General features: G+C 37.5%; 2 protein-coding genes and 7 non-coding genes across 9 annotated transcripts; 2 read left to right on the top strand and 7 right to left on the bottom strand.

The window, feature by feature from the left end:
* Window positions 1-712: 712 nt before the first annotated feature.
* LOC132297549 (U1 spliceosomal RNA) lies at window positions 713-872 on the bottom strand. The gene has a single exon (XR_009479253.1). It is a non-coding gene; the product is annotated as a U1 spliceosomal RNA (small nuclear RNA).
* A 1704-nt stretch (window positions 873-2576) lies between these two features.
* Window positions 2577-2736, bottom strand: LOC132297551 (U1 spliceosomal RNA). Its single transcript, XR_009479255.1, has one exon. It is a non-coding gene; the product is annotated as a U1 spliceosomal RNA (small nuclear RNA).
* A 2313-nt stretch (window positions 2737-5049) lies between these two features.
* Window positions 5050-5209, bottom strand: LOC132297560 (U1 spliceosomal RNA). The gene has a single exon (XR_009479265.1). It is a non-coding gene; the product is annotated as a U1 spliceosomal RNA (small nuclear RNA).
* A 52-nt stretch (window positions 5210-5261) lies between these two features.
* LOC132294832 (uncharacterized) lies at window positions 5262-10274 on the top strand. Its single transcript, XM_059792834.1, has 3 exons — window positions 5262-5950; window positions 6063-9770; window positions 9964-10274. The coding sequence occupies exons 2-3, from the start codon at window positions 9182-9184 to the stop codon at window positions 10272-10274; spliced, it is 900 nt and encodes a 299-aa protein (XP_059648817.1). The 5' UTR covers window positions 5262-5950; window positions 6063-9181.
* Window positions 6137-6297, bottom strand: LOC132297570 (U1 spliceosomal RNA). The gene has a single exon (XR_009479274.1). It is a non-coding gene; the product is annotated as a U1 spliceosomal RNA (small nuclear RNA).
* Window positions 6992-7152, bottom strand: LOC132297555 (U1 spliceosomal RNA). The gene has a single exon (XR_009479259.1). It is a non-coding gene; the product is annotated as a U1 spliceosomal RNA (small nuclear RNA).
* A 2173-nt stretch (window positions 10275-12447) lies between the features above and the next one.
* Window positions 12448-13104, top strand: LOC132296148 (protein ACCELERATED CELL DEATH 6-like). The gene has a single exon (XM_059794377.1). The coding sequence runs from the start codon at window positions 12448-12450 to the stop codon at window positions 13102-13104; it is 657 nt and encodes a 218-aa protein (XP_059650360.1).
* Window positions 13105-14971: 1867 nt separating this feature from the next.
* Window positions 14972-15132, bottom strand: LOC132297577 (U1 spliceosomal RNA). Its single transcript, XR_009479281.1, has one exon. It is a non-coding gene; the product is annotated as a U1 spliceosomal RNA (small nuclear RNA).
* Window positions 15133-17680: 2548 nt separating this feature from the next.
* On the bottom strand, window positions 17681-17841 carry LOC132297586 (U1 spliceosomal RNA). The gene has a single exon (XR_009479290.1). It is a non-coding gene; the product is annotated as a U1 spliceosomal RNA (small nuclear RNA).
* Between the last annotated feature and the right edge of the window lie 2859 nt (window positions 17842-20700).

The raw sequence follows: 20700 nt of genomic DNA, 5'->3' as shown, positions 1-20700 counted from the left end.
TTGTGGTTGGTCGAATTGTCTCCCACTTCTGGGATTTTTTGGATGCTCATTGCTCAGAGGCAATTGGATCCAGGTCAGACCATCTCTAGGCTCTAGCCCTACTACATTCATTCTGTTCATGGATGGCAGCCTCCTAGAAAGGGAGTTATTAAAATCTTTGATTTGGCTTGTAAAAGCATTTACTAATACATCAAGCAATGAGACATAAAATATACATCGTTTGATTTTGATTTCTGAAGTTCGGACGGAGAAGAAGTGATGCATTATTTGATTTCTGAAGAACTGAAGTGATGCACTTACTTCCTCTGCTGTAAGAGATGGCAGTAGAAGACCGGGGGATGTTAACTTGCAGATTTCTGTAAGACTTTATATCTAGTGTTTTATTCATGTGGTGTGGCTCCTGTAATGATCCAAACTTTGTTGGTTGACATTAGGAACTTAGTTTCCTCATTTCATAATTGTTTCTTCTCTTATGTAAAAAAAAAAAAAAAAAAAAAAAAATGGCCAATTAATCTGTCTGTAAATAGACTGGAAGGAAAGGTTTACTTTTAGATTCTATTTGAATCTACACACACACACAATAAGAGTTGTACCCTACTGAGCAACATAGAAAAACACTTGAGCAGAGATCATTAGTGATTCAACACAAGAAAAATACTCTTAAGGTTTGAGGACCATCGGATGAGCAAATGCTTGGGCTTTAGATATTGGACAGGGGCCGCGCGAACGCAGGCCCCCACTACCACAAATTATGACGTAGGCTCCACCACTTGGGTAGACCTTAGGCGAGCACCCCTCCTAAGTGCAATGGAGGTCACCAACCTAGACCATAGGCCTTCTTGATCACCCATTGATCCCGTCCAGGTAAGTATGTTGTAAATTTGGCTTTCAACTTAATATATAGGACTCCCCAGAAAATTCACATTTATGTTTTTCCGATGTGGGACTACAGAGAAGCAAACATTACACAATATCAGTACATCAACTTCACATCACCCTCACGAGGTAAGCTGCTTACTTGTTATTGTCAACAATACAAAAGCTTAAAAGCTGAATGCATATCTTCCAGTACACAAACATGCTGATTTGATAGTACACAAAATGAGTCATTTTGAACTTTGATATGTTCTTGTTGTATGCTTTTCTTTTCTTCCCCATTAAAACAACCAGACTAGAAGAATTGTAGTTCTAGGTTATTTTGATTTGGAAAATGATAGAAGTAGAAAGAGAAATACTCTATTTTATACCGTTCTTGTTGGAGACTGTATATTGAAATCGCCAAAAAACCAATTCGGGCATCGTAGCATTACTCGTTTCTTTGGGTTGCTAATGAATAGAACTAAGGTCAAAGTTATTTCTCCCTTAATTAAGCCTGGTATTTTTGAAAATCTATTAAAATGTTGGGGAACTTGTTGGATATAATCGATTCCACTTGTTTCTTTGTGTTGAAGTGGGATAATATTAAATTTTGGTGTAAATTTTTTTTGAGATTGTTGTGTCTATATATGTTCATCTGCTGTAGTGCTGTTTTACTCTTTTTTTTTGTGATGCAACTCCTACCTTAGTACCTTTGTGTTTGTTGTTCACTGGAGATGTGTTAGGGGTGTGATTAGGCATTCTGTGGAAATTAATGATATATTCATACATAATCGCTGGTTGATACTCCAAAAAAGTATATAAATGCAAATATTGGTGACAATGAAATACAATACTCTGCGAATGGATCTTATACTTGTTTTGGACCCACATTTGAAGAAAGATGATTATATCTATATTCTTAAAATTTCGTATATTTAATTGGAGAACTATATATTTGCTTTTCCAATATATAGGGAGACTCCAACGAAGGCAAATGCAACTCGTTTAGGTGGTCAAACAATGACGTGGAATGGAAAGTTGCTAAGCTTGTGGAAGAATATATTATAGCTGTTATGCAATTTCCCAATCCGAAGCACCTTCAATCATGTCTATTTCACTTGCCAAGCTGATATATCTTTCTCATTGTCAAGTGTGAACCAAATGTTGTGTTATGAACTTGTGATTTCCAATGGCCTTAAAAGCTCATTCACTCCTTTATATTGCAATCAAACATTACTCGGATATCTGTTTGTTTGGCATTGTGGCAATGCAATCAAAGTCTGGTACCGCAGTTTTGCAAAGTTATCTCATATGCATCTCCCCATTTTGCTGAGGGATTTTTGGGCACTCTGTTTTGCTTTGTGGATAATGGGGCGCTGGAAGAGGATTGTTGAAATGGAAAATTGATGATATATATATATATATATATATATATGGATTGAGGAGTGAAAGATATGGCCTTTACAAAAAGAGGCCATAGATTGCAGCATTTTTCCTATTGTAGTCCGGTCAACCTGTCTGTCAGGGAAACAGGTGGTCATTGGTCCCTAGTGAAGCTTATCACCTTGAAGTGTCCATAGGATAGTTAAGCAATGCCAAAATTAGATTTAAAGGGGGTGGATTCTGAGAATTTTGAATAATAGAGGTTAATTTGGGAACACTATGGAATTAAAGACAATTTTTCTTAAACAAATAAACCTTGGGCTTAAAATATTGGACAGGGGCTGCGCGAACGCAGGCCCCCACTACCACAAATTATGACGTAGGCTCCACTACTTGAGTAGACCTTAGGCGGGCACCCCTCCTAAGTGCAATGGAGGTCACCAACCTAGACCATAGGCCTTCTTGATCACCCATTGATCCCGTCCAGGTAAGTATGTTGTGCATTAGGCTTTCAACTTAATATATAGGACTCTCCAGATACCTCACATTTATGTTTTCCCGATGTGGGATTACAGCAGCAAACATTACCCGAGGTTAATGTGGTGATGTCTAAGAAGGCGTACTTAAGCAGTTGCAAACAGAATTGGACAGATAGTCGGTTGAGACATTGATGGAGACCCTTTTCAAAACTAATCAATTCGATGAAGCATTGAAGCTTTTTCAATCAATGAGGAGAAAAAGGATTGATGATTTGGGTTTATCAACGTACCGACTTGTGATTAATTGGATGTGTAAAAAAAGTAAGCTTCGCAAGCTCATTTGGTGTATGAAGAAATGCATAAGAGAGGGATCGAAGCTGATAATTAGACATTGGGGTCGTCAACTTATAGGCTATTGACAAAGGCTCGAGTTAGAGAGGCTTATAAGATTGCGTAAAGGATTGAGAAACCAGAGACAAGTGTTTAGAGAGATGATAAAGAGAGGTTGTGAGCCTACAATGCATACATATGTAATGTTACTGCAAGGGATCAGACCCACTAGTGAATTTTGACACCATTTTTGTTGGCGGTTTAGTGTAGGCAGGGAAGTCTTTAGAAGCAACAAAGTATGTGCAGAGAGTGATGAATAGAGGACTTGAGGTTCATAGGTTTGATTACAATCGATTTTTGCGTTATTGTTTAAATGAAGAAGGGGTGATTATGTTTGAGGAGGTGACGAAGAAATTGAGAGAGGTTGGGTTGTTTGATTTAGCAGAAATATTTGTGAGATATGGGGAGAAAATGGCAACTAGAGATCGGATTATGGGTGGGACTTTGATGCTTCTAATAGATCAATGTCTATAGATTTATGTTTATGCTGGAGCAGGGGAGTAACCTGTTCTTCAATATATACTCTGCATGATCCCAAAATCTGTTGGAACTACTTTGCAGGTTGAAACATAAAGTTACATTCATGCGTATTTCTTTGCAGATTAAATAAAAATTGATTGCAATTTGTAAGACTATGCAAAATGTAGATTTTTTATTCAAGTGCACTTTGAATTTCTTGCTTTGATGGAGTTTATACATTTGATGGCTCTTTTGATGCCATTGCATTCCCCTTGGAAACCTCAGCTAGAAACATGATGATTTGGTGTTGCATCAAGCTATAAATCTATATCTATATCTATCTATACTATTTATAAAAGTGACAAAGTGTATAAAATTTTGATTTTTTCTATACATTTTTTACTCTCTTTTTTCTTTTTAATCAAAATATAGAATTTGAAGAGACCACACTCAATGACCTTTCCAATACAAAATTTACATTCCCACTCATTTTTTAAAAGATAATACACCTTTTCACTCCTTTTTAATGCATAGCCCAAAACTGCAGCAAGTCGAACCATCTCTCAATCTGTCTCACTTTCAAACTAGACACGAACCTTACTCATCATGATAAGGTCATTTTGTAGGCAGCCAGGAGATGCTGGATAAACCCAGATGCAGTCTCAGGAAAGGGTCTCCATCATTTTCTCATCAGAGACGTGGCGATATTCCATCGACATTAATCTAGAGTACACTAATTCAATCACATATTGGTGGGTTTGAGTTTATTTGATTGTTGGGTTAATATTCAAGTTATTCAATAAAACTTATTCCTTACTCATGTTTTATATGTAGTTTATTCTCATATTATGCTAAGTTTTTTGTGAGTTTCTATTTCTTCTAAAGGGTTCATTATCTGTTAGTTGGAAAATTCTACTATTGATGGGTCTTGCTTGGTTTGCTTTTTGGTGTTGTGCTTTTTTTGGGGCTATCCGAAATCATGATTTCAAATTTGCATTGCTCATTTGTTTGTTAGTCTTTGTTGTTATCTGTCGGGTGGTTGAAATTTTGGTGTTGACAAGTGTTATTTGATGCTCTTCCCGTGCAGGTCAGAAGAGTAGCTTTCTGAGATTCAAGGTCAGAGTTATTTCTCCCTTTAATTATGGTGGTCCTTTTGAAAATCTATTAAAATATTGACGAACTTGTTGATTCCAATTGTTGTTTTTCATTTTGTGGTGTTGTTTTTCATTTTGTGTTGAGGTAGGATAATATAAAATTTTGGTGTAAAAAAAGTTTTAAGATTACCAGGTCAGAAGAGTACCTTTTCACTTCATTTTTACTATTTTTTTCCCTTTCCTTTTTCAATGTGTGCAATTATCAAATGTGATAAAATTCAATTTTGGTGACCATCATAGTAATGAATTTCTTTTAGGAAGGATTTAGAAACTATGAAGATCCAATTATGATACCATTAGATTGAGAATTTTTTTTTTTCCCTGGTCAAGGGCCGCGCGAACGCAGGCCCCCACTATCACAAATTATGACGTAGGCTCCACCACTTGGGTAGACCTTAGACGAGCACCCCTCCTAAGTGCAATGGAGGTCACCAATCTAGGCCATGAGCCTTCTTGATAACCCATTGACCCCGTCCAGGTAAGTATGTTGTAACATATCCTTTCAATTTGTTATATAGAGCTCTCCATGTAACTCCTACTTATGTTTTCCCGATGTGGGACTGCAGAAATGAACATTCAGTACTCATGCACAGGCTAATGTGGTGATGTCTGATGAGGCAATAGTTAAGCAGTTGCAAAGAGAACTGGATATATTGGAGAGTGTAGAAGAGTTTGGGATCAATTTTTGCCACATCTAATTCCATGGCATTTCGTAATCATTTTCCGTTTGATGGAGAGTTGTGGCAGCCTAGTTTTGTGGTTGGTCGAATTGTCTCCCACTTTTGGGATTTTTTGGATGTTCATTGCTCAGAGGCAATTGGATCGAGGTCAGACTATCTCTAGGCTCTAGCCCTACTACAATTCATTCTGTTCATGGATGGCAGCCTCCTAGAAAGGGAGTTATTAAAAGCTTTTATTTGGCTTGTTAAAGCATTTAGTAATACAACAAGCAATGAGACATAAAACATACATCGTTTGATTTTGATTTCTGAAGTTCGGACGAAGAAGTGGCGCATTTGTGCAGTGATTCGACTTCCTGTGCTGTAAGAGATGGCAGTAGAAGACCGGTGGATCGATGTTAACTTGCAAATATTTGTAAAACAGTAATAATCCAAACTTTGTTGGTTGACATTAGGAAGTTGTTCTCCTCTCCTTCCTCTTCTCATTGGTGGTCTTTGGAGCATTTTGAACATTGGCTAATTTGGGGGGGGTTTTACTCTCCTTGAGGTAAAGAGTGATCTATGATTTTTGAAGTGTTTTTATATCATTTTGAAGTGTTTTTATGGACTTGTATTCTGCCCTTACTCTTTTAACTTGAAATTAATCTTGTCAAATACAGATAGCTAGTTGGAACTGGAATTTTGTGCCCTTACTCTTTTTGGACAATTTGAGGAAAAACTTGTGCTAATTGGGGCAGGGGCCGCGCGAACGCAGGCCCCCACTATCACAAATTATGACAGAAGCTCCACCACTTGGGTAGACCTTAGACTGGCACCCCTCCTAAGTGCAATGGAGGTCACCAATTTAGGCCATGGGCCTTCTTGAACACCCATTGACCCTGTCCAGGTAAGTATGTTGTACCATATGCTTTCAATTTCTTATAAAGAGCTCTCAATGTAACTCCTACTTGTGTTTTCCCGATGTGGGACTTCAGAAACAAACATTCAGTACTCATGCACAGGTTAATGTGGTGATGTCTGATGAGGCAATAGTTAAGCAGTTGCAAATAGAACTGGATAGATTGGTGAGTGTGTAGAAGAGTTTGGGATCGATTTCTACCACATATAATACCATGGCATTTCGTAATCCTTTTCCATTTGATGGAGAGTTGTGGCAGCCTAGTTTTGTGGTTGGTCGAATTGTCTCCCACTTCTGGGATTTTTTGGATGCTCATTGCTCAGAGGCAATTGGATCCAGGTCAGACTATCTCTACGCTCTAGCCCTACTACAATTCATTCTGTTCATGGATGGCAGCCTCCTAGAAAGGGAGTTATTGAAAGCTTTGATTTGGCTGGTAAAAGCATTTACTAATACAACAAGCAATGAGACATAAAACATACATCATGATTTTTGTAAGACTTTATATCTAGTGTTTTTATTCATGTAGTATTGTAGTGTGGCTCCAGTAATGATCCAAACTTTGTTGGTTGACATTAGGAAGAAAAGTAAGCAGAGATTATTAGAGGTTCAACAAAAGAAATATATAGGAAAATATTCTTAAGCTTTGAGGACCATCGGATGAGCAAAAGCTTGGGCTTTAGATATTGGGCAGGGGCCGCGCGAACGCAAGCCCCCACTACCACAAATTATGACATAGGCTCCACCACTTGGGTAGACCTTAGGCGGGCACCCCTCCCGAGTGCAATGGAGGTCACCAACCTAGACCATGGGCCTTCTTGATCACCCATTGATCCCGTCCAGGTAAGTATGTAATAAATTTGGCTTTCAACTTAATATGTAGGACTCCCCAGAAAACTCACATTTATGTTTTTCCAATGTGGGACTATAGAGAAGCAAACATTACACAACATCAGTACATCAACTTCACATCACCCTCACGAGGTAAGCTGCTTACCTTTGTTATTGTCAAATAATACAAAAGCTGAATGCATATCTTCTTATCTTGTTAATGGTTAAGACATATTATTTTCAAATAGTCTTAAAAAAATATCAGTTTTGAAGAACCCTGTAGGAGGAAATGCAAGAACTGCCATCATTTGCACTTATCAGCCCTGCACGCAGTCATGTCGAGCAATTGGATCCAGGTCAGATTATCTCTCGCCCTAATATAATTCATAGTCTTCATGGATGGCAGCCTCCTAGAGAGGGAGTTATGAAATGCAATGTTCATGCTTCAGTCAAGTATGTTTCGAGAATCACGTGTTGTTGTAAGTGCTGTTGTTGGGGAGAATCCAGGGCTTGAAAGCTGTGTTGTTTGATATTCGCTTTGCCATTTGCAGTTTAGCCACATGATAAGCAACCTCATTGCCAATTCTCACCTGTGATGTTTTTGCTTGATTCAATTCCTGTTCATGGCATTACTGAAAATTTCTTTTATACTGTTCTTGTTGGAGACTGTATATTGGAGTTGCCAAAAAACCAATTCGCGCATCGTAGCATTACTCGTTTCTTTGGTTGCTAATGAATAGAACTAAGGTCAAAGTTATTTCTCCCTTCATTAAGCGTGGCACTTTTGAAAATCTATTAAAATGTTGGGGAACTTGTTTTATATCATCGATTCCGATTGTTTCTGTGTTGAAGTGGGATAATATTAAATTTTGGTGTAAAAAAGATTTGAGATTGTTGTGTCTATATATGTTCATATGCAGTAGTGCTGTTTTACCTTAGTACCTTTGTGTTTGTTGTTCACTGGAGATGTGTTAGCTGTGTGATTTTAGGCATTGTGTGGAAATTAAATTGTGCAACTTCGTTTTCTGCACAAATTTAAATGGAAGTCATTATCGTAAATGAATGCATCATGATATTGAAATGGTGGCATTTTATATAATCCTAAAATAGACCATGTTCCATCCGTTATGGTGTTGACTCCAATTTTCTATAACAGTGCCTACAGGATCCATATAACATTCAGATGTGCTCTTTGTTTATGTTACTATGAATATTGTCTTGTTCAATCTAATGTGCATTTTGATTTTCTGCAATTATATCATCTGCAATGTCATTTTTTGGCATGCTGCCGTTTGTTGATGTAATGCTGCGGTTTTTGAATTGACCATCCCCTCTTTCAGCCCCCATTCATTCATAATACAGCTTTAAAAAAGCAACATTTCAGCCGTGCTGGAAAATCAAATTGTGGATGATATGGCCACTAATTTTGTGGACATCTCCTGCCATTTTGTTCCTGGTTACTTGCCCTACTTCATATTTTTTTCACCTGTTCGAAATGCTTGAGGGGATTTTATTTGTCTAAGGTATTACATTAATTAGTGAGTACTAGCTGGAGTTTAATTAAACTAATTTTCTAATAAATATGGTGATATGAATATGATAATATCGTCACTACCAACCACAACGGTGATCGGTCGGCCATGACAAAGACGTTGCAATTCAAACAAGAGAAGTATATACCTTTCTACCACTGTCATGATGCATACCTTATTTCTTGGTGAGCCCTTAACCCTTTGTAACTTATACACATCTGTTAAACTAATCCATAATATCAACCTTTATTAATTTAGAATTTAGACCAACATTAATTCCTTAGTGGACCAACTTTGAAAACATCACACCATTGGAGGAAAAAAGACAAAAAACATTGAAAACATCATTCTTTTTACTTCTCCATAGCAAGCTAGGTTTTCTTTGGCATACATATTCATTTGATAATGTAGATAGGAGTACAAGAAGTTGGTTGTTTAAATATATACTTGTTCAAGAGGCTAAGGAGACTAATTCCAAGCAGAAACCAGTGTCAAAAAGCTAACCCTAGTGATATGCATGATGGATCCAATCTTATATAAGGCTGCAATGGAAGGAAATATTGAGGTTCTCAGGCAAAAAGCTGATCAATTTGAAATCCAAGTGACCCCCAACAACAACAAAGTCCTCCACGTTGCAGCTCAGTTCATTCAAACAAAGTGTGTGACGGAGATCTTACAGAAGTGCAGTCGATCACTGCTTTGTTCGGTGAATATCAAAGGTGAGACTTCACTTCACATTTCGGCAAGAGAAGGACACACCGACATAGTACAAGCACTTATTGAATATGGGAAAACACTGGACATTGACCTTGAAAGAGGCATTGGAGCTACCATGGAGATGTTGAGGATGAGGAATGTGGAGGGTGATACGGCCTTGTACGAGGCTGTGCGAAATAATCATCTTGATGTGGTTGAGATTTTGACGAAAGAAGACCCCGAATTTTTACATTTTCCCAATAATGCCAATGAGACTCCACTTTACCTGGCTGCAGAGAGACGTTATCTAGCTGTTGTGATTCAAATTTTACAAAATTGCATTTCACCAGCTTACATTGGCCCAAATGGAAGAACAGCTTTACACGCCGCAACAATTTGTTACGACGAAGGTAGTGATCACTAACTAAATCTTTTGTTCGTATGTTTTTGCTATCTTTAGAAGAGAATAAAAAAATAAAAAAATCTTAGGTGCCAAATTAACACAATTTAATGTTATGCTGGAGACTTCTTTTTATTTTGCAGTAAACATTCACACATTTTGTCTATTTGCTGCTATGAGTTGCTAAAAAACGTTTTTGTCAGAATGCATAAGAATTTTATTCGCCTGGAAGCCATCACTAACCAAGGAAGCAGATGTGTATGGATGGAGACCACTTCACTGTGCTGCATGGCTTGGCCATGTATCCGCGGTTAGACAATTACTTGATCTGGATAAATCCGTGGCATACGTTGTTACAGACAACGATGACAATATGTCAGCACTTCATATAGCAGCAAGCGAAGGCCGTGTAGATGTCATGAAAGAACTATTATCACATTGTCCGGATTGTTGGGAGATGATCAACAGTAGAGGCCAGAATATCCTTCACACTGGGGGGAGCATGAGAAAATGAAAATAATTGAATTTGTCTTGGTAAATTCCTTCGCCAGCAGCCTTATAAATCAGAAAGACATCGATGGAAACACACCTCATATGCTTACTGCTAGTACCAATTTCTTCAAGTACAGTGCCTTACACGTCCACCCTAGAGTGGATAGAAGGATCTGCAACAAGAAAAACTTGACTGCACTAGAAATAAAAAATGAAGATGTGCGTCCAAACCTGGTAAGGATGTCCACCTTGTCTTTTATGTGAAAATTTTTCATTACATGAAAGTAAGCCATATGCATGACAGTTGTTTAGAAGCTAGTTATGAATTCTGGTTTGAGTACTGAAAGTGCTCTCGATAGTTGAGCTTGTAAAACGTAGATGTGTATAAACATTGTGGATTTTTTTTTTTTTGGTCTTGTATTTTTTGTTCATTTTCTGGTGTTAAACTATTAGACCTAGTTGAAGAAAACCAAATCCATTATGGAGAAAGAGTTGTACAACCTTAGTTAACAGTTCAGGACCCTAGAAACCCTAGCTACCAGTAGACACACGTGAACACGAAACCTTTGGAGGGAAGATCCCAGAGTCACTAAATATATACCAATTGGCACAATGTGCCAATTAGCTTTGTTATGACATGCCTCTGTTGATGCATTTTCCTCCAATTTCATGTGCATTTCTATGTATTTTCACATACCATAAGCTTTTATTTTTGAGTAGGTAAGTGTGAGCCTATTAGCCACAACTCTTTTCCCTTATTCCTATTCATTTTCTTGTCATTGTTCCTCTGCATAGCCTATTTTCCCTGTCACGACTCCTACTAGTACTCTGCTTTCCCCATCACACATTGATCCTTATTCATCCATAAATGGAATTTGTCCAGCATAGTTTTCTGGGCTCTACTTCAACACATATCCTTGCATACTTTATTCTTGTTGGAGACAACATAAGAGAATAAGCATACAAGGGCAATCCAAAAACACTAACTATACGACTTGATCCTTTCTAATTCAAATTGTTTGGGGATACCTGCCTATATCAGAAGCTTCACGGACCTCTTTCAATGGTAGAATCTCTTTGTTGCTTAGGCATATTCGAAAAAAATAGAAACCCTAATCATTTCTTATCAGTTATCACCTCTCTAAGTAATCTTCGTTCTTCCATAATTTGTTAAAAATGAATTAATCGTGGAGAAACGCCATTTTTTGTCTATAAAGTATCCCAAAAGGCAGTCTTCCCATTTAGTCTCAGACATTGCTACTGCTTAGCAGTCATGATAGTGGAGATACATAATTTAGCTTCATTTCATCTTGGGCCATTCCTTTTTGTTGGTTTATACCAATAGTCCCATTATTCCTTCTCGGGCCTCAAATTTTTTTCCATTGTAGAATTATTACCCATGTCAAGAGAGATCTCTTTTGTTAGAATTCCATGTGGTTTCCATCCTTTGCCACAATGTCCAAATGCTTTGGGGGTAAAAATTCCCATCTCAAATTTGAAACTAACCGGATGCCATCTCCACATGTTGGTGGCAAGCATTCTTCACTCTATCCATCTTCTCCATCAGCACTAATCCAAGAATTCAACCACCATTTCCCATTCTGGAAGTGATCATATGGGGGAAGGATTGTGAGTCCTTCTACGTAGATCTTAAATATATGAGTCTTGATTTAATCTCCGAGCCCTCATTAACACCCTTTCACATCAATAGAGCTCTTCCTAACTTTTCCTTCGCCACTCTCTCCTTGCATATGAACAAGAGGTCGTCAGTTGCAATCTCAACAATAGGAACTTTTCATGGTTAACCTCATTCTAACACGCCAATTCAAGTATACCAAGCACCACAGTAAGAAATACCTAGCTGAGAATTTAAGAGGACTTCGATTAACAATTTTCTTGGAGGAGAACTAACCCCGGAAAATAGAAAACCATCATAGTACGTATAACCAGATTATCCCATCGCCCCATCTCATTAAACGTTTTATCCCTGTGTAACTGTGTAAGACAAACACATGGACCCGAAAGCTGGCAGAAGGCCAACCTGTAGAATAGAGCTATAGGTAAAAACAAAGTCCTCAAGAGGAACATTTACATCTGAAACTCATCTTTCATTTCAATTATTACTACTAATAATAATAAAATAAAATAAAATAAAAAATTAATGATGGAAAAGGAAAAAATTCACGATCCATAACATGAAAATTTTCAATGGGATCACTTCTCAAAACGAAAATTTTAAGGGGATCACATATGATCTCACTGTAAAAGTGTTTCGTATTAATTTGTATGATTCACTAATTTTGACCATACTTCAGTACTGCTCTTTTCAAATTGATCAAAGAACAAATTTGCAGGTAGCAAAGGTGGGTTGTCGAAACAAATTCAAATTAGAGAAAAGAAAGGAACCAAATCTAGACCTAACGAGACTTGCGGAGACACATTTGATAGTGGCTACACTTATAGCAACCGTGACATTTGCAGCGGGTTTCACCATACCCGGGGCCTATGATGGCGACCAAGGGCCAAAGCAAGGCACAGCTGTTTTAACGAGACAGACAGCTTTCCAATTATTTGTCATGACCGATACTTGTGCTATGGTCTGCTCAGTTAGTGCTGCAATTCTCCACTTGTTTGCATCATTTTACGATGATTGGGACAAGCGTGCTCGCCACTATGCCATTGCGTTCTTTCTCATTATAGCTGCTATGGGAGCAATGGTGGTTGCATTCGTGACTGGCTTTTGTACTGTGTTGGAATTTTCATCGGCAGCCATGGTATGCGTCAGCTGTAGCCTCTTTTTTCCCATTTTTTATTATGTATTCAAGAAATGGTGCAGCGGAAAGCGGCATTAAGAATTGTCTGGCGGTGTTTTTCATTTTAGGTTGTTGTTCAATGTTATATAAATTTTACAATTTGATAACTAGTTTTATGAATTTTGTTTTTTGTAGCCATTTTATTATTGTAATTGAGCGTAACAAAAAATAATAAATAATAATAAAATAAAATTCTCCAATCAACCATAAGGTTTGTAACCTTCCAAAGTAGAGACCAGACTCTAATTGTTGGTTGGTAACTAAGATGGCGCTTTGAATTGGGTTGTTTGCTCCTGGTCGATTTTAACAAGCAACAAGGCCGCACCGTTTAGCTCCCAGAGGAGGGTCTCTTGTATTTGACTCCGGGGATTACCTGGAGGTCTTGTGTTCGACTCCGGGAATTACGCAGCCAGAAATCCTGACATGGAGCTCATAGCAGTTGTATTTTCTTTGTTTTTAATCAAATTACTAATTCCTTGTTACCAAAAAAAAAAAAAAAAAAAAAGAAGAAGAAGAAGAAGATATATATCAATTATATATATATATACACACACATATATATCAATTTATCGTGGTTGGATAAAATAGACCATATATAAGTCCTATTATAAGATCCACTTAAACCTGTTAATAAAGTCAGATAACTAGTGGAATATAGAACATGAGTTTATCCAGAGTTGTGGAATTCTAGGAATGCAGTCAAGATGAATCCATGAGAAGTTCACATTTAGTGGACCAACCAATCAGATATTTATGCAAAGCCGTTTCTAAGCAACCATATAATATGATTACGGTTAGTCCACCTTCGTGAAAGACGTAGTGTCTTTATGCATCTACTCATTTCTCGTGTTTGTATAAAATAGAAAGATACATTTTTCGAATTGAGAAAATTCTATAGAGAAGATATGTGAGTGGGGACATTAGCCCACCACTAGCATTGCCGTGTAATTTAATGTGCCCCCACAACCCTATCTCACATTCTATATCCACAAATATGCGTTGAACAAAATCTACTGGACTATTGAATATGTAAATTTATGGAGCAACTTTTAAAGATCAACACAATTTATAAAGTTATCACACCAATCTCTCAGGCTATATATGTCTGCGAAAGAATCAAATGTCTGATACAATTGTCTCATCTTCTCTTAATTAAAATGCTGCTTCTGTGTATATATATAGTTACCAATGTTAAAAAATAAAGCTAGACTTATTAAATTCAGTAAACAACTTAGCCATATTCAATTTTCCTATATTCTGTAAATTGATGTGCGAGTATATAATTAATATTCTCCAGTGTTTTAAATATTAGATGTGCACAGTTTGCAATTTGTACCACTTTTTTCAAGAGTGTTTTATTATTATTATTATTATTTTCTTTGACATTATGTGGCAATGCAAAAATTCTGGTTTCGCAATTTTTCAAACTTATCTGGCATATGCATCTCCATTTTGCTGAGGGGTTTTGGGGCACTCTGTTTTGCTTTGTTCATTGAGGGTACTGTAAGGAAATTGTTGAAATATAAAATGGATGATATGTGTGTGTGTGTGTGTGTATATATATAATATGGATTGAGGAGAGAGATGATGGCCTTGTACAAAAAGAAACCATAGATTGGCACCATTTTTCTTATTGCACTTCGGTCTAACGTTTGTGAAGCTTATTTTATATCACCTTAAAAATTAATTGGAAACTAGACAATTTTCTTTTTTACCAAAAATAATAAATGCAAAATCTAAAATATCAATTCATACTATTAAATTTGACAATCCAAACCCACAACCTAAGAGCGGGCCTTATAATATATGGCCCACCCCATAAGCTGCATATGATGTATACACTATGCCTTGTCTACACGCCGAAACACAAACAAAACTGTACAAAACCTTGGGCTTTAATAGTTGGGCAGGGGCCGCGCGAACGCAGGCCTCCACTACCACAAATTATGACGTAGGCTCCACTACTTGAGTAGACCTTAGGCGAGCACCCTTCCTGAGTGCAATAAAAGTTACCAACCTAGACCATGGGCCTCGTTGATCACCCATAGATCCCGTCCAGGTAAGTATGTTGGTGTAGAGGTTTTCAGCCCAATATATAGATCTCTCCACGTAACTTCAATTTATGTTTTCTCGATGTGGGACAGAAGAACATTACGCAACACCAGCCTCACTTCAACTGTCCCTCACCAAGCACCCTTTGTTATTGTCAAATACTCCGGATGAAGTTTTTTCAATCAATGAGGACCACAAGGATTGATGATTTGGGTTTTTATCAATTGGATGTGTAAAAAAAGTAAGCTTGGGCAAGCTCATTTGGTGTTCAAAGAAATGCACAAGAGAGGGATTGAAGCTGATAATTTGACGTTGGAGTCGCTAATTTTTGGGCTATTGACAAAGGCCAGAGTTAGAGAGGCTTATAAGATTGTGGAAGGGATTGAGAAACCAGATGTAAGTGTGTATCATGGATTGTGAAGTTGAGAAGCAACACGAGTGTCTCGAGAGATGATAAACAGAGGTTGTGAGCCTATAATGCATACATATATAAGAGCAAGGGATCAGACCCACTACTGAATTTTGACACCATTTTTGTTGCCGGTGGGGAAGTCTTCAGAAGCAACAAAGTATGCAGAAAGAGTGACGATGAGCTTTCTGAGATTCAAGGTTGAACAATTTTTTAACTCAAGCATGGTATTTTTGTGAAAATTAATTAGATATTTTAAGAATTTTGCTGGGTTTCATTTATTTGAACTTCTGTTTTTATTTTTTATGTTGAACTGGCACCATTTGGATCTTGCAATAAAAACTGAGGTTGTCAAACTCGCATTTTAGAGCTTTTTTCTGTATGAAATACTTCGATTGGCTTAATGATAAGGCATTAGTTTGCATAATTTGCTGCTGGAGATGAGTAATTTGACACAAATGCACTTGATTACTCAGATTGGTGGTATGTCCTAAATAAGATATGTAATATTAATGATGTCAAGTATTACATTTTCTAGTTGGGTGAATGGGATCTGGGGGCAAAGGGCTTTTTGTGGTAGGTAGTCATCTCATGCCTATATATATATATATATCATGGTTGGATAAAATAGATCTCATATAAGTCCATTTATAGGATCCACTTAAACCTGTCAATAAAGTCAGATAACTAGTAAAACGTAAGATATGAGTTTGGCCAGAGTCATGAAATTCTAGTAACGCAGCCAAGATGAGCCTACGAGGAGTTCATATTTAGTGGACCTACTAATCAAATATTTATGGCTTTTCTAAGTAACCGCATAATATGATCACGGTCAATCTACCTTTGTCGAAGACGTAGTGTCTTTCTCTATCTAGTCATTTCTCGTGTTTACATAAAACAGAAAGATTCATTTTTTGAATTGAGAAGATTCTGAAGGGAAGATATGTGAGTGGGGATATTAGCCCACCACAAACATTGTCGTGTAATACAGTGTGCCCCCAAAACCCTATCTCACATTCTACATCCACAAATATGCATTGGCCAAAATTTAATAGAGTATTGAATATATAAAAATATGTAAATTTATGGATCAACTTTTAAAGATCAACACAATTTATAGAGTTATCACAACAATCTCTCAGCCTATATATGTTTGTGAAAGAATCAAATGTCTGATACAAATGTCTCATATTCTCATAATTAAAATGTTGTTTATGTGGTATATATATAGTTATCAATGTTCAAAAATAACGTTGACTTATTAAATTCAGTAAATAACTTAGCCATATCCAATTTTTCTATATTCTTTAAATTGATGTGCAAATATATAATTAATATTCTCCGGTGTTTAAATATTAGATGTGCACATTTTGCAATTTGTACCACTTTTTCCAAGAGTGTTTATTATTATTATTATTTACTTTGGCATTATGTGGCAATGCAAATAGCCTGGTTTCGCAATTTTTCAAACTTATCTGCATATGCATCTCCCATTTTGCTGAGGGGTTTTGGGGCACTCTGTTTTTCTTTGTTCATAAAGGAGGGCCCTGTAAGGAAATTGTTGAAATATAAAATGGATGATATGTATGTGTGTGTGTGTGTGTATAATTTGTGTGTAATATGGATTGAGGGGAGAAAGATGATGGCCTTGTACAAAAAAAGGCCATGGATTGCACCATTTTTCTTATTGCAGTTCGGTCTAACGTTGGTGAAGCTTATCTTATCACCTTGAAGTGTCCATAAGATTGCTAAGCAAGCTAAATTTTAATTTATTTTTAAAAATTAATGGAAAATTTTCATGTTCGTGAACATGGTACCACAAATTACAAAAAGACTCATAGGTACAGTTTTCAACCAATGAACGAAGGCCTTTTAATTAATTCAAAAAAGGGGTGGATTTTTCATTATAGAGTAATTATAACAAAATAGAAACACAATGCGGAACACTAAACAAGTTTCTTTTTACAAAAAATAATAAATACAAAATCATAAATATCAATTCATACTAATAAATTTGATAACATAAATCCAAACCCATAACCAAAACAGGTAGACTGGGCCTAATAATATAAGCCCAAATCATAAAGAACAGGACCTTGTCTACATGCTAACACATAAACAAACCTATATAAAAACTTGGGTTTCAATAATTGGGCAAGGGCCGCAAGAATGCAGGCCCCCGCTACCACAAATTATGACGTAAGCTCTACTACTTGAGTAGTCCTTAGGCAGGCACCCCTCCTGAGTGCAATGGAAGTCACCAACCTAGACCATGGGCCTCATTGATCACCAATAGATCCCGTCCAGGTAAGTAAGTTGAGAAAGAGGCTTTCAGCCCATTATATGAGTCTCTCCACATAGCTCCAATTAATGTTTTCTCAATGCGGGACAGAAGAACATTATGCAACATCAGCTTTCCTCATTTCACCTGTCACCAGGTATGTAGGAACGGATCCACGTTCAAGGGTGTGGGGCCAATTGCCCCCGCTGAAATTTTATTTTTTTATAGCATTTTACCCTTATAATTTAGTCATTTTTAGTAATATACCCATGACATATTACATTTGCCCCCACTAAAATTACTAAAAAAATGCACTATTGCCCCCCAAAATTCATTTTTGCCCCCACTTACCTTAGATCCAGGCTTCGTCCCTGCAGGTAAGCACCCTTTGTTATTGTCAAATACTCGGATGAAGTTTTTTCAATCAATGAGGACCACAAGGATTGATGATTTGGGTTTTATCAATTGGATGTGTAAAAAAAGTAAGCTTGGGCAAGCTTATTTGGTGTTCGAAGAAATGCACAAGAGAGGGATTGAAGCTGATAATTTGACGTTGGGGTCGCTAATTTTTGGGCTATTGACAAAGGCCAGAGTTAGAGAGGCTTATGAGATTGTGGAAGGGATTGAGAAACCATATATAAGTGTGTATCATGGATTGTGAATTTGAGAAGCAACACAAGTGTTTCGTGAGATGATAAATAGAGGTTGTGAGCCTATAATGCAAGGGAAGAGAGGGAGGAAGGGATCAGACCCACTACTGAATTTTGACACCATTTTTGTTGCCAGTGGGAAAGTCTTCAGAAGCAACAAAGTATGCGGAAAGGGTGACGAGTTAGGTTTACTTCCCAAAGTGAAATAACTAAGCCAACAATGTCAAACCATTCAAATTAGACTCAAATGATACGGTAAGGATTTTTTTATTTATTTGGGTGTGTGTGAAAGATATAGAAGGATGATTTCTATGCCCAAATGTTGAGCATCCAACCCTAGCGTGTAAGCTTAGTATGTATGCAACTCAAATGGATTAGCTAGATTGGCGGGTCAAATCCAAGCTTAACCAGTTACAAACTTACAAACCCTCGATTCATACTGACTTTCAATTATAATTATCTCGGCTTAGGGTTGTGTGGGTTGAATTATTTCATTCATCTAATTGCTCATATGCTTTTTCTTTAACCCACTCGTTCACTCTGAAAAGTACTAATTTAATTTCGTATACTAGCTATTTTTTTTTTTTTTTTTGATAAGTAATTTCTTATACTAGCTATTACAACATCATAAACTTTAGTCGACAATTTTAGGTCACAATTAGATTAAGTTCGAGTTGGTCGGTTTAGACTTATATCTAACATTTTAATGTAGTACCACTAATAATAACTTCACTCTAATGCTAATTCATAGCCTATTTTAAAATTATTTTATTATATCATCAATTAATTATATCATTTCACTTAAATAAAAGTTAACTTAAACATAAATAAAAGTTAAATTATATCATTTCACTTAAATAAAAGTTAACTTAAACATAAATAAAAGTTAATCAATTAGGCCAAAAACTTCGATTGTTTCAAGGAGTCTAGCGCGGAGTTCAAAAAGAACCACGTGAAGCTTCTACTTCGGGATTCACTTTCAATACTTGTCAATATTTTTTCACTATTTTATTATCTTGGTAAATTAAGGGAAGGAGACTCAAACGGGTCGCTCGTAAATTGAATCTTTTATCGATTATGTCATTTTATTTTACTTTTTCAAAGTAAGAAATGTCGAAACTTGTCAACCTAAAATTCATCAAAGGTTATCTAGACGTCTACCACCAACTACATGCTCAATTGTTAATATGTTTGGTTATTTATCCTACGTTTGATGTACATAAATGGAATGAAATTGAATACATATTTCAACTATTTCTTTATTTTGTATGCAATTTAAAATGAGAATGGCCATTCCATTTGGAATGAAAATCCATTCCACAACTAAACTTATGGAATGGTCATTCCATTTCCAAGTAATTTTTTTAAAAAAAATCAATTTCCCAAAAAACCATCATATTCCAAGTAAAAAACCACCACTACCTTCCACCACAACTACCTTCACCTTTCACTACCACCACCACCACCCTTCCACCACCACCACTACCACCAACTTTCACCACCGCCTACCGGTTTTCACCACCACCACCGCTTTTCATCACCGATACTGCCTTTATTTATTGCAACCACCACGGCCACCACCTTCCACCATCACCGACGCCACCGTTACTGCCTTCCACCGCTACCACCTTCCATCACCACCACTGCCATCGCCTTCCACCACCACCACCACCATCGCCTTCCACCACCGCCGCCCCCTTCCACCTCCATCGCCGCCTTCCACCTTCCACTACTGCAACCAACTTCCGCCACCGCTATTGCCATCTCCATTGCCTTCCACCACCACCGTCACCGTCTTCCACTACTGCAACCAACTTCCGCCACCGCTATCGCCTTCCACCACCCCCTCCACCACCTTCCACCACCACCACCAATGTCGCCTTCCACCACCACCACCATCTTCCACTGTCTTCCACCCCCTCTATCACCTTCCACCACCACTACCACCACCGTCGCCACCACCACCACCGTCACCGCCACCGCATCCCACCACCGCCACCGCTTTCCACTGCCTTCCACCACCACCATTACCGCCTTCCACTGCCTTCCACCACCACCACAGTCATCTCCATTGGCTTTCACCACCGCCACCTACATCACTATCTCCTTCCACCACCACCACCACCACCATACTACTGCCACCTTTCCACTGCCTTCCACCACCACTACAGTCATCTCCATTGGCTTTCACCACCGCCACCTACACCACTATATCATTCCACCACCACTACCATACTACTGCC

The sequence above is a fragment of the Cornus florida genome, unplaced genomic scaffold (assembly GCF_030987335.1).
Source record: "Cornus florida cultivar Cherokee Brave unplaced genomic scaffold, ASM3098733v1 CherokeeBrave_3.0.0_Hap2_Chr02, whole genome shotgun sequence".
Taxonomy (NCBI): domain Eukaryota; kingdom Viridiplantae; phylum Streptophyta; class Magnoliopsida; order Cornales; family Cornaceae; genus Cornus; species Cornus florida.
The sequence above is the reverse complement of the archived record's forward strand: the minus strand, read 5'-3'. Positions and strand labels throughout refer to the sequence as shown.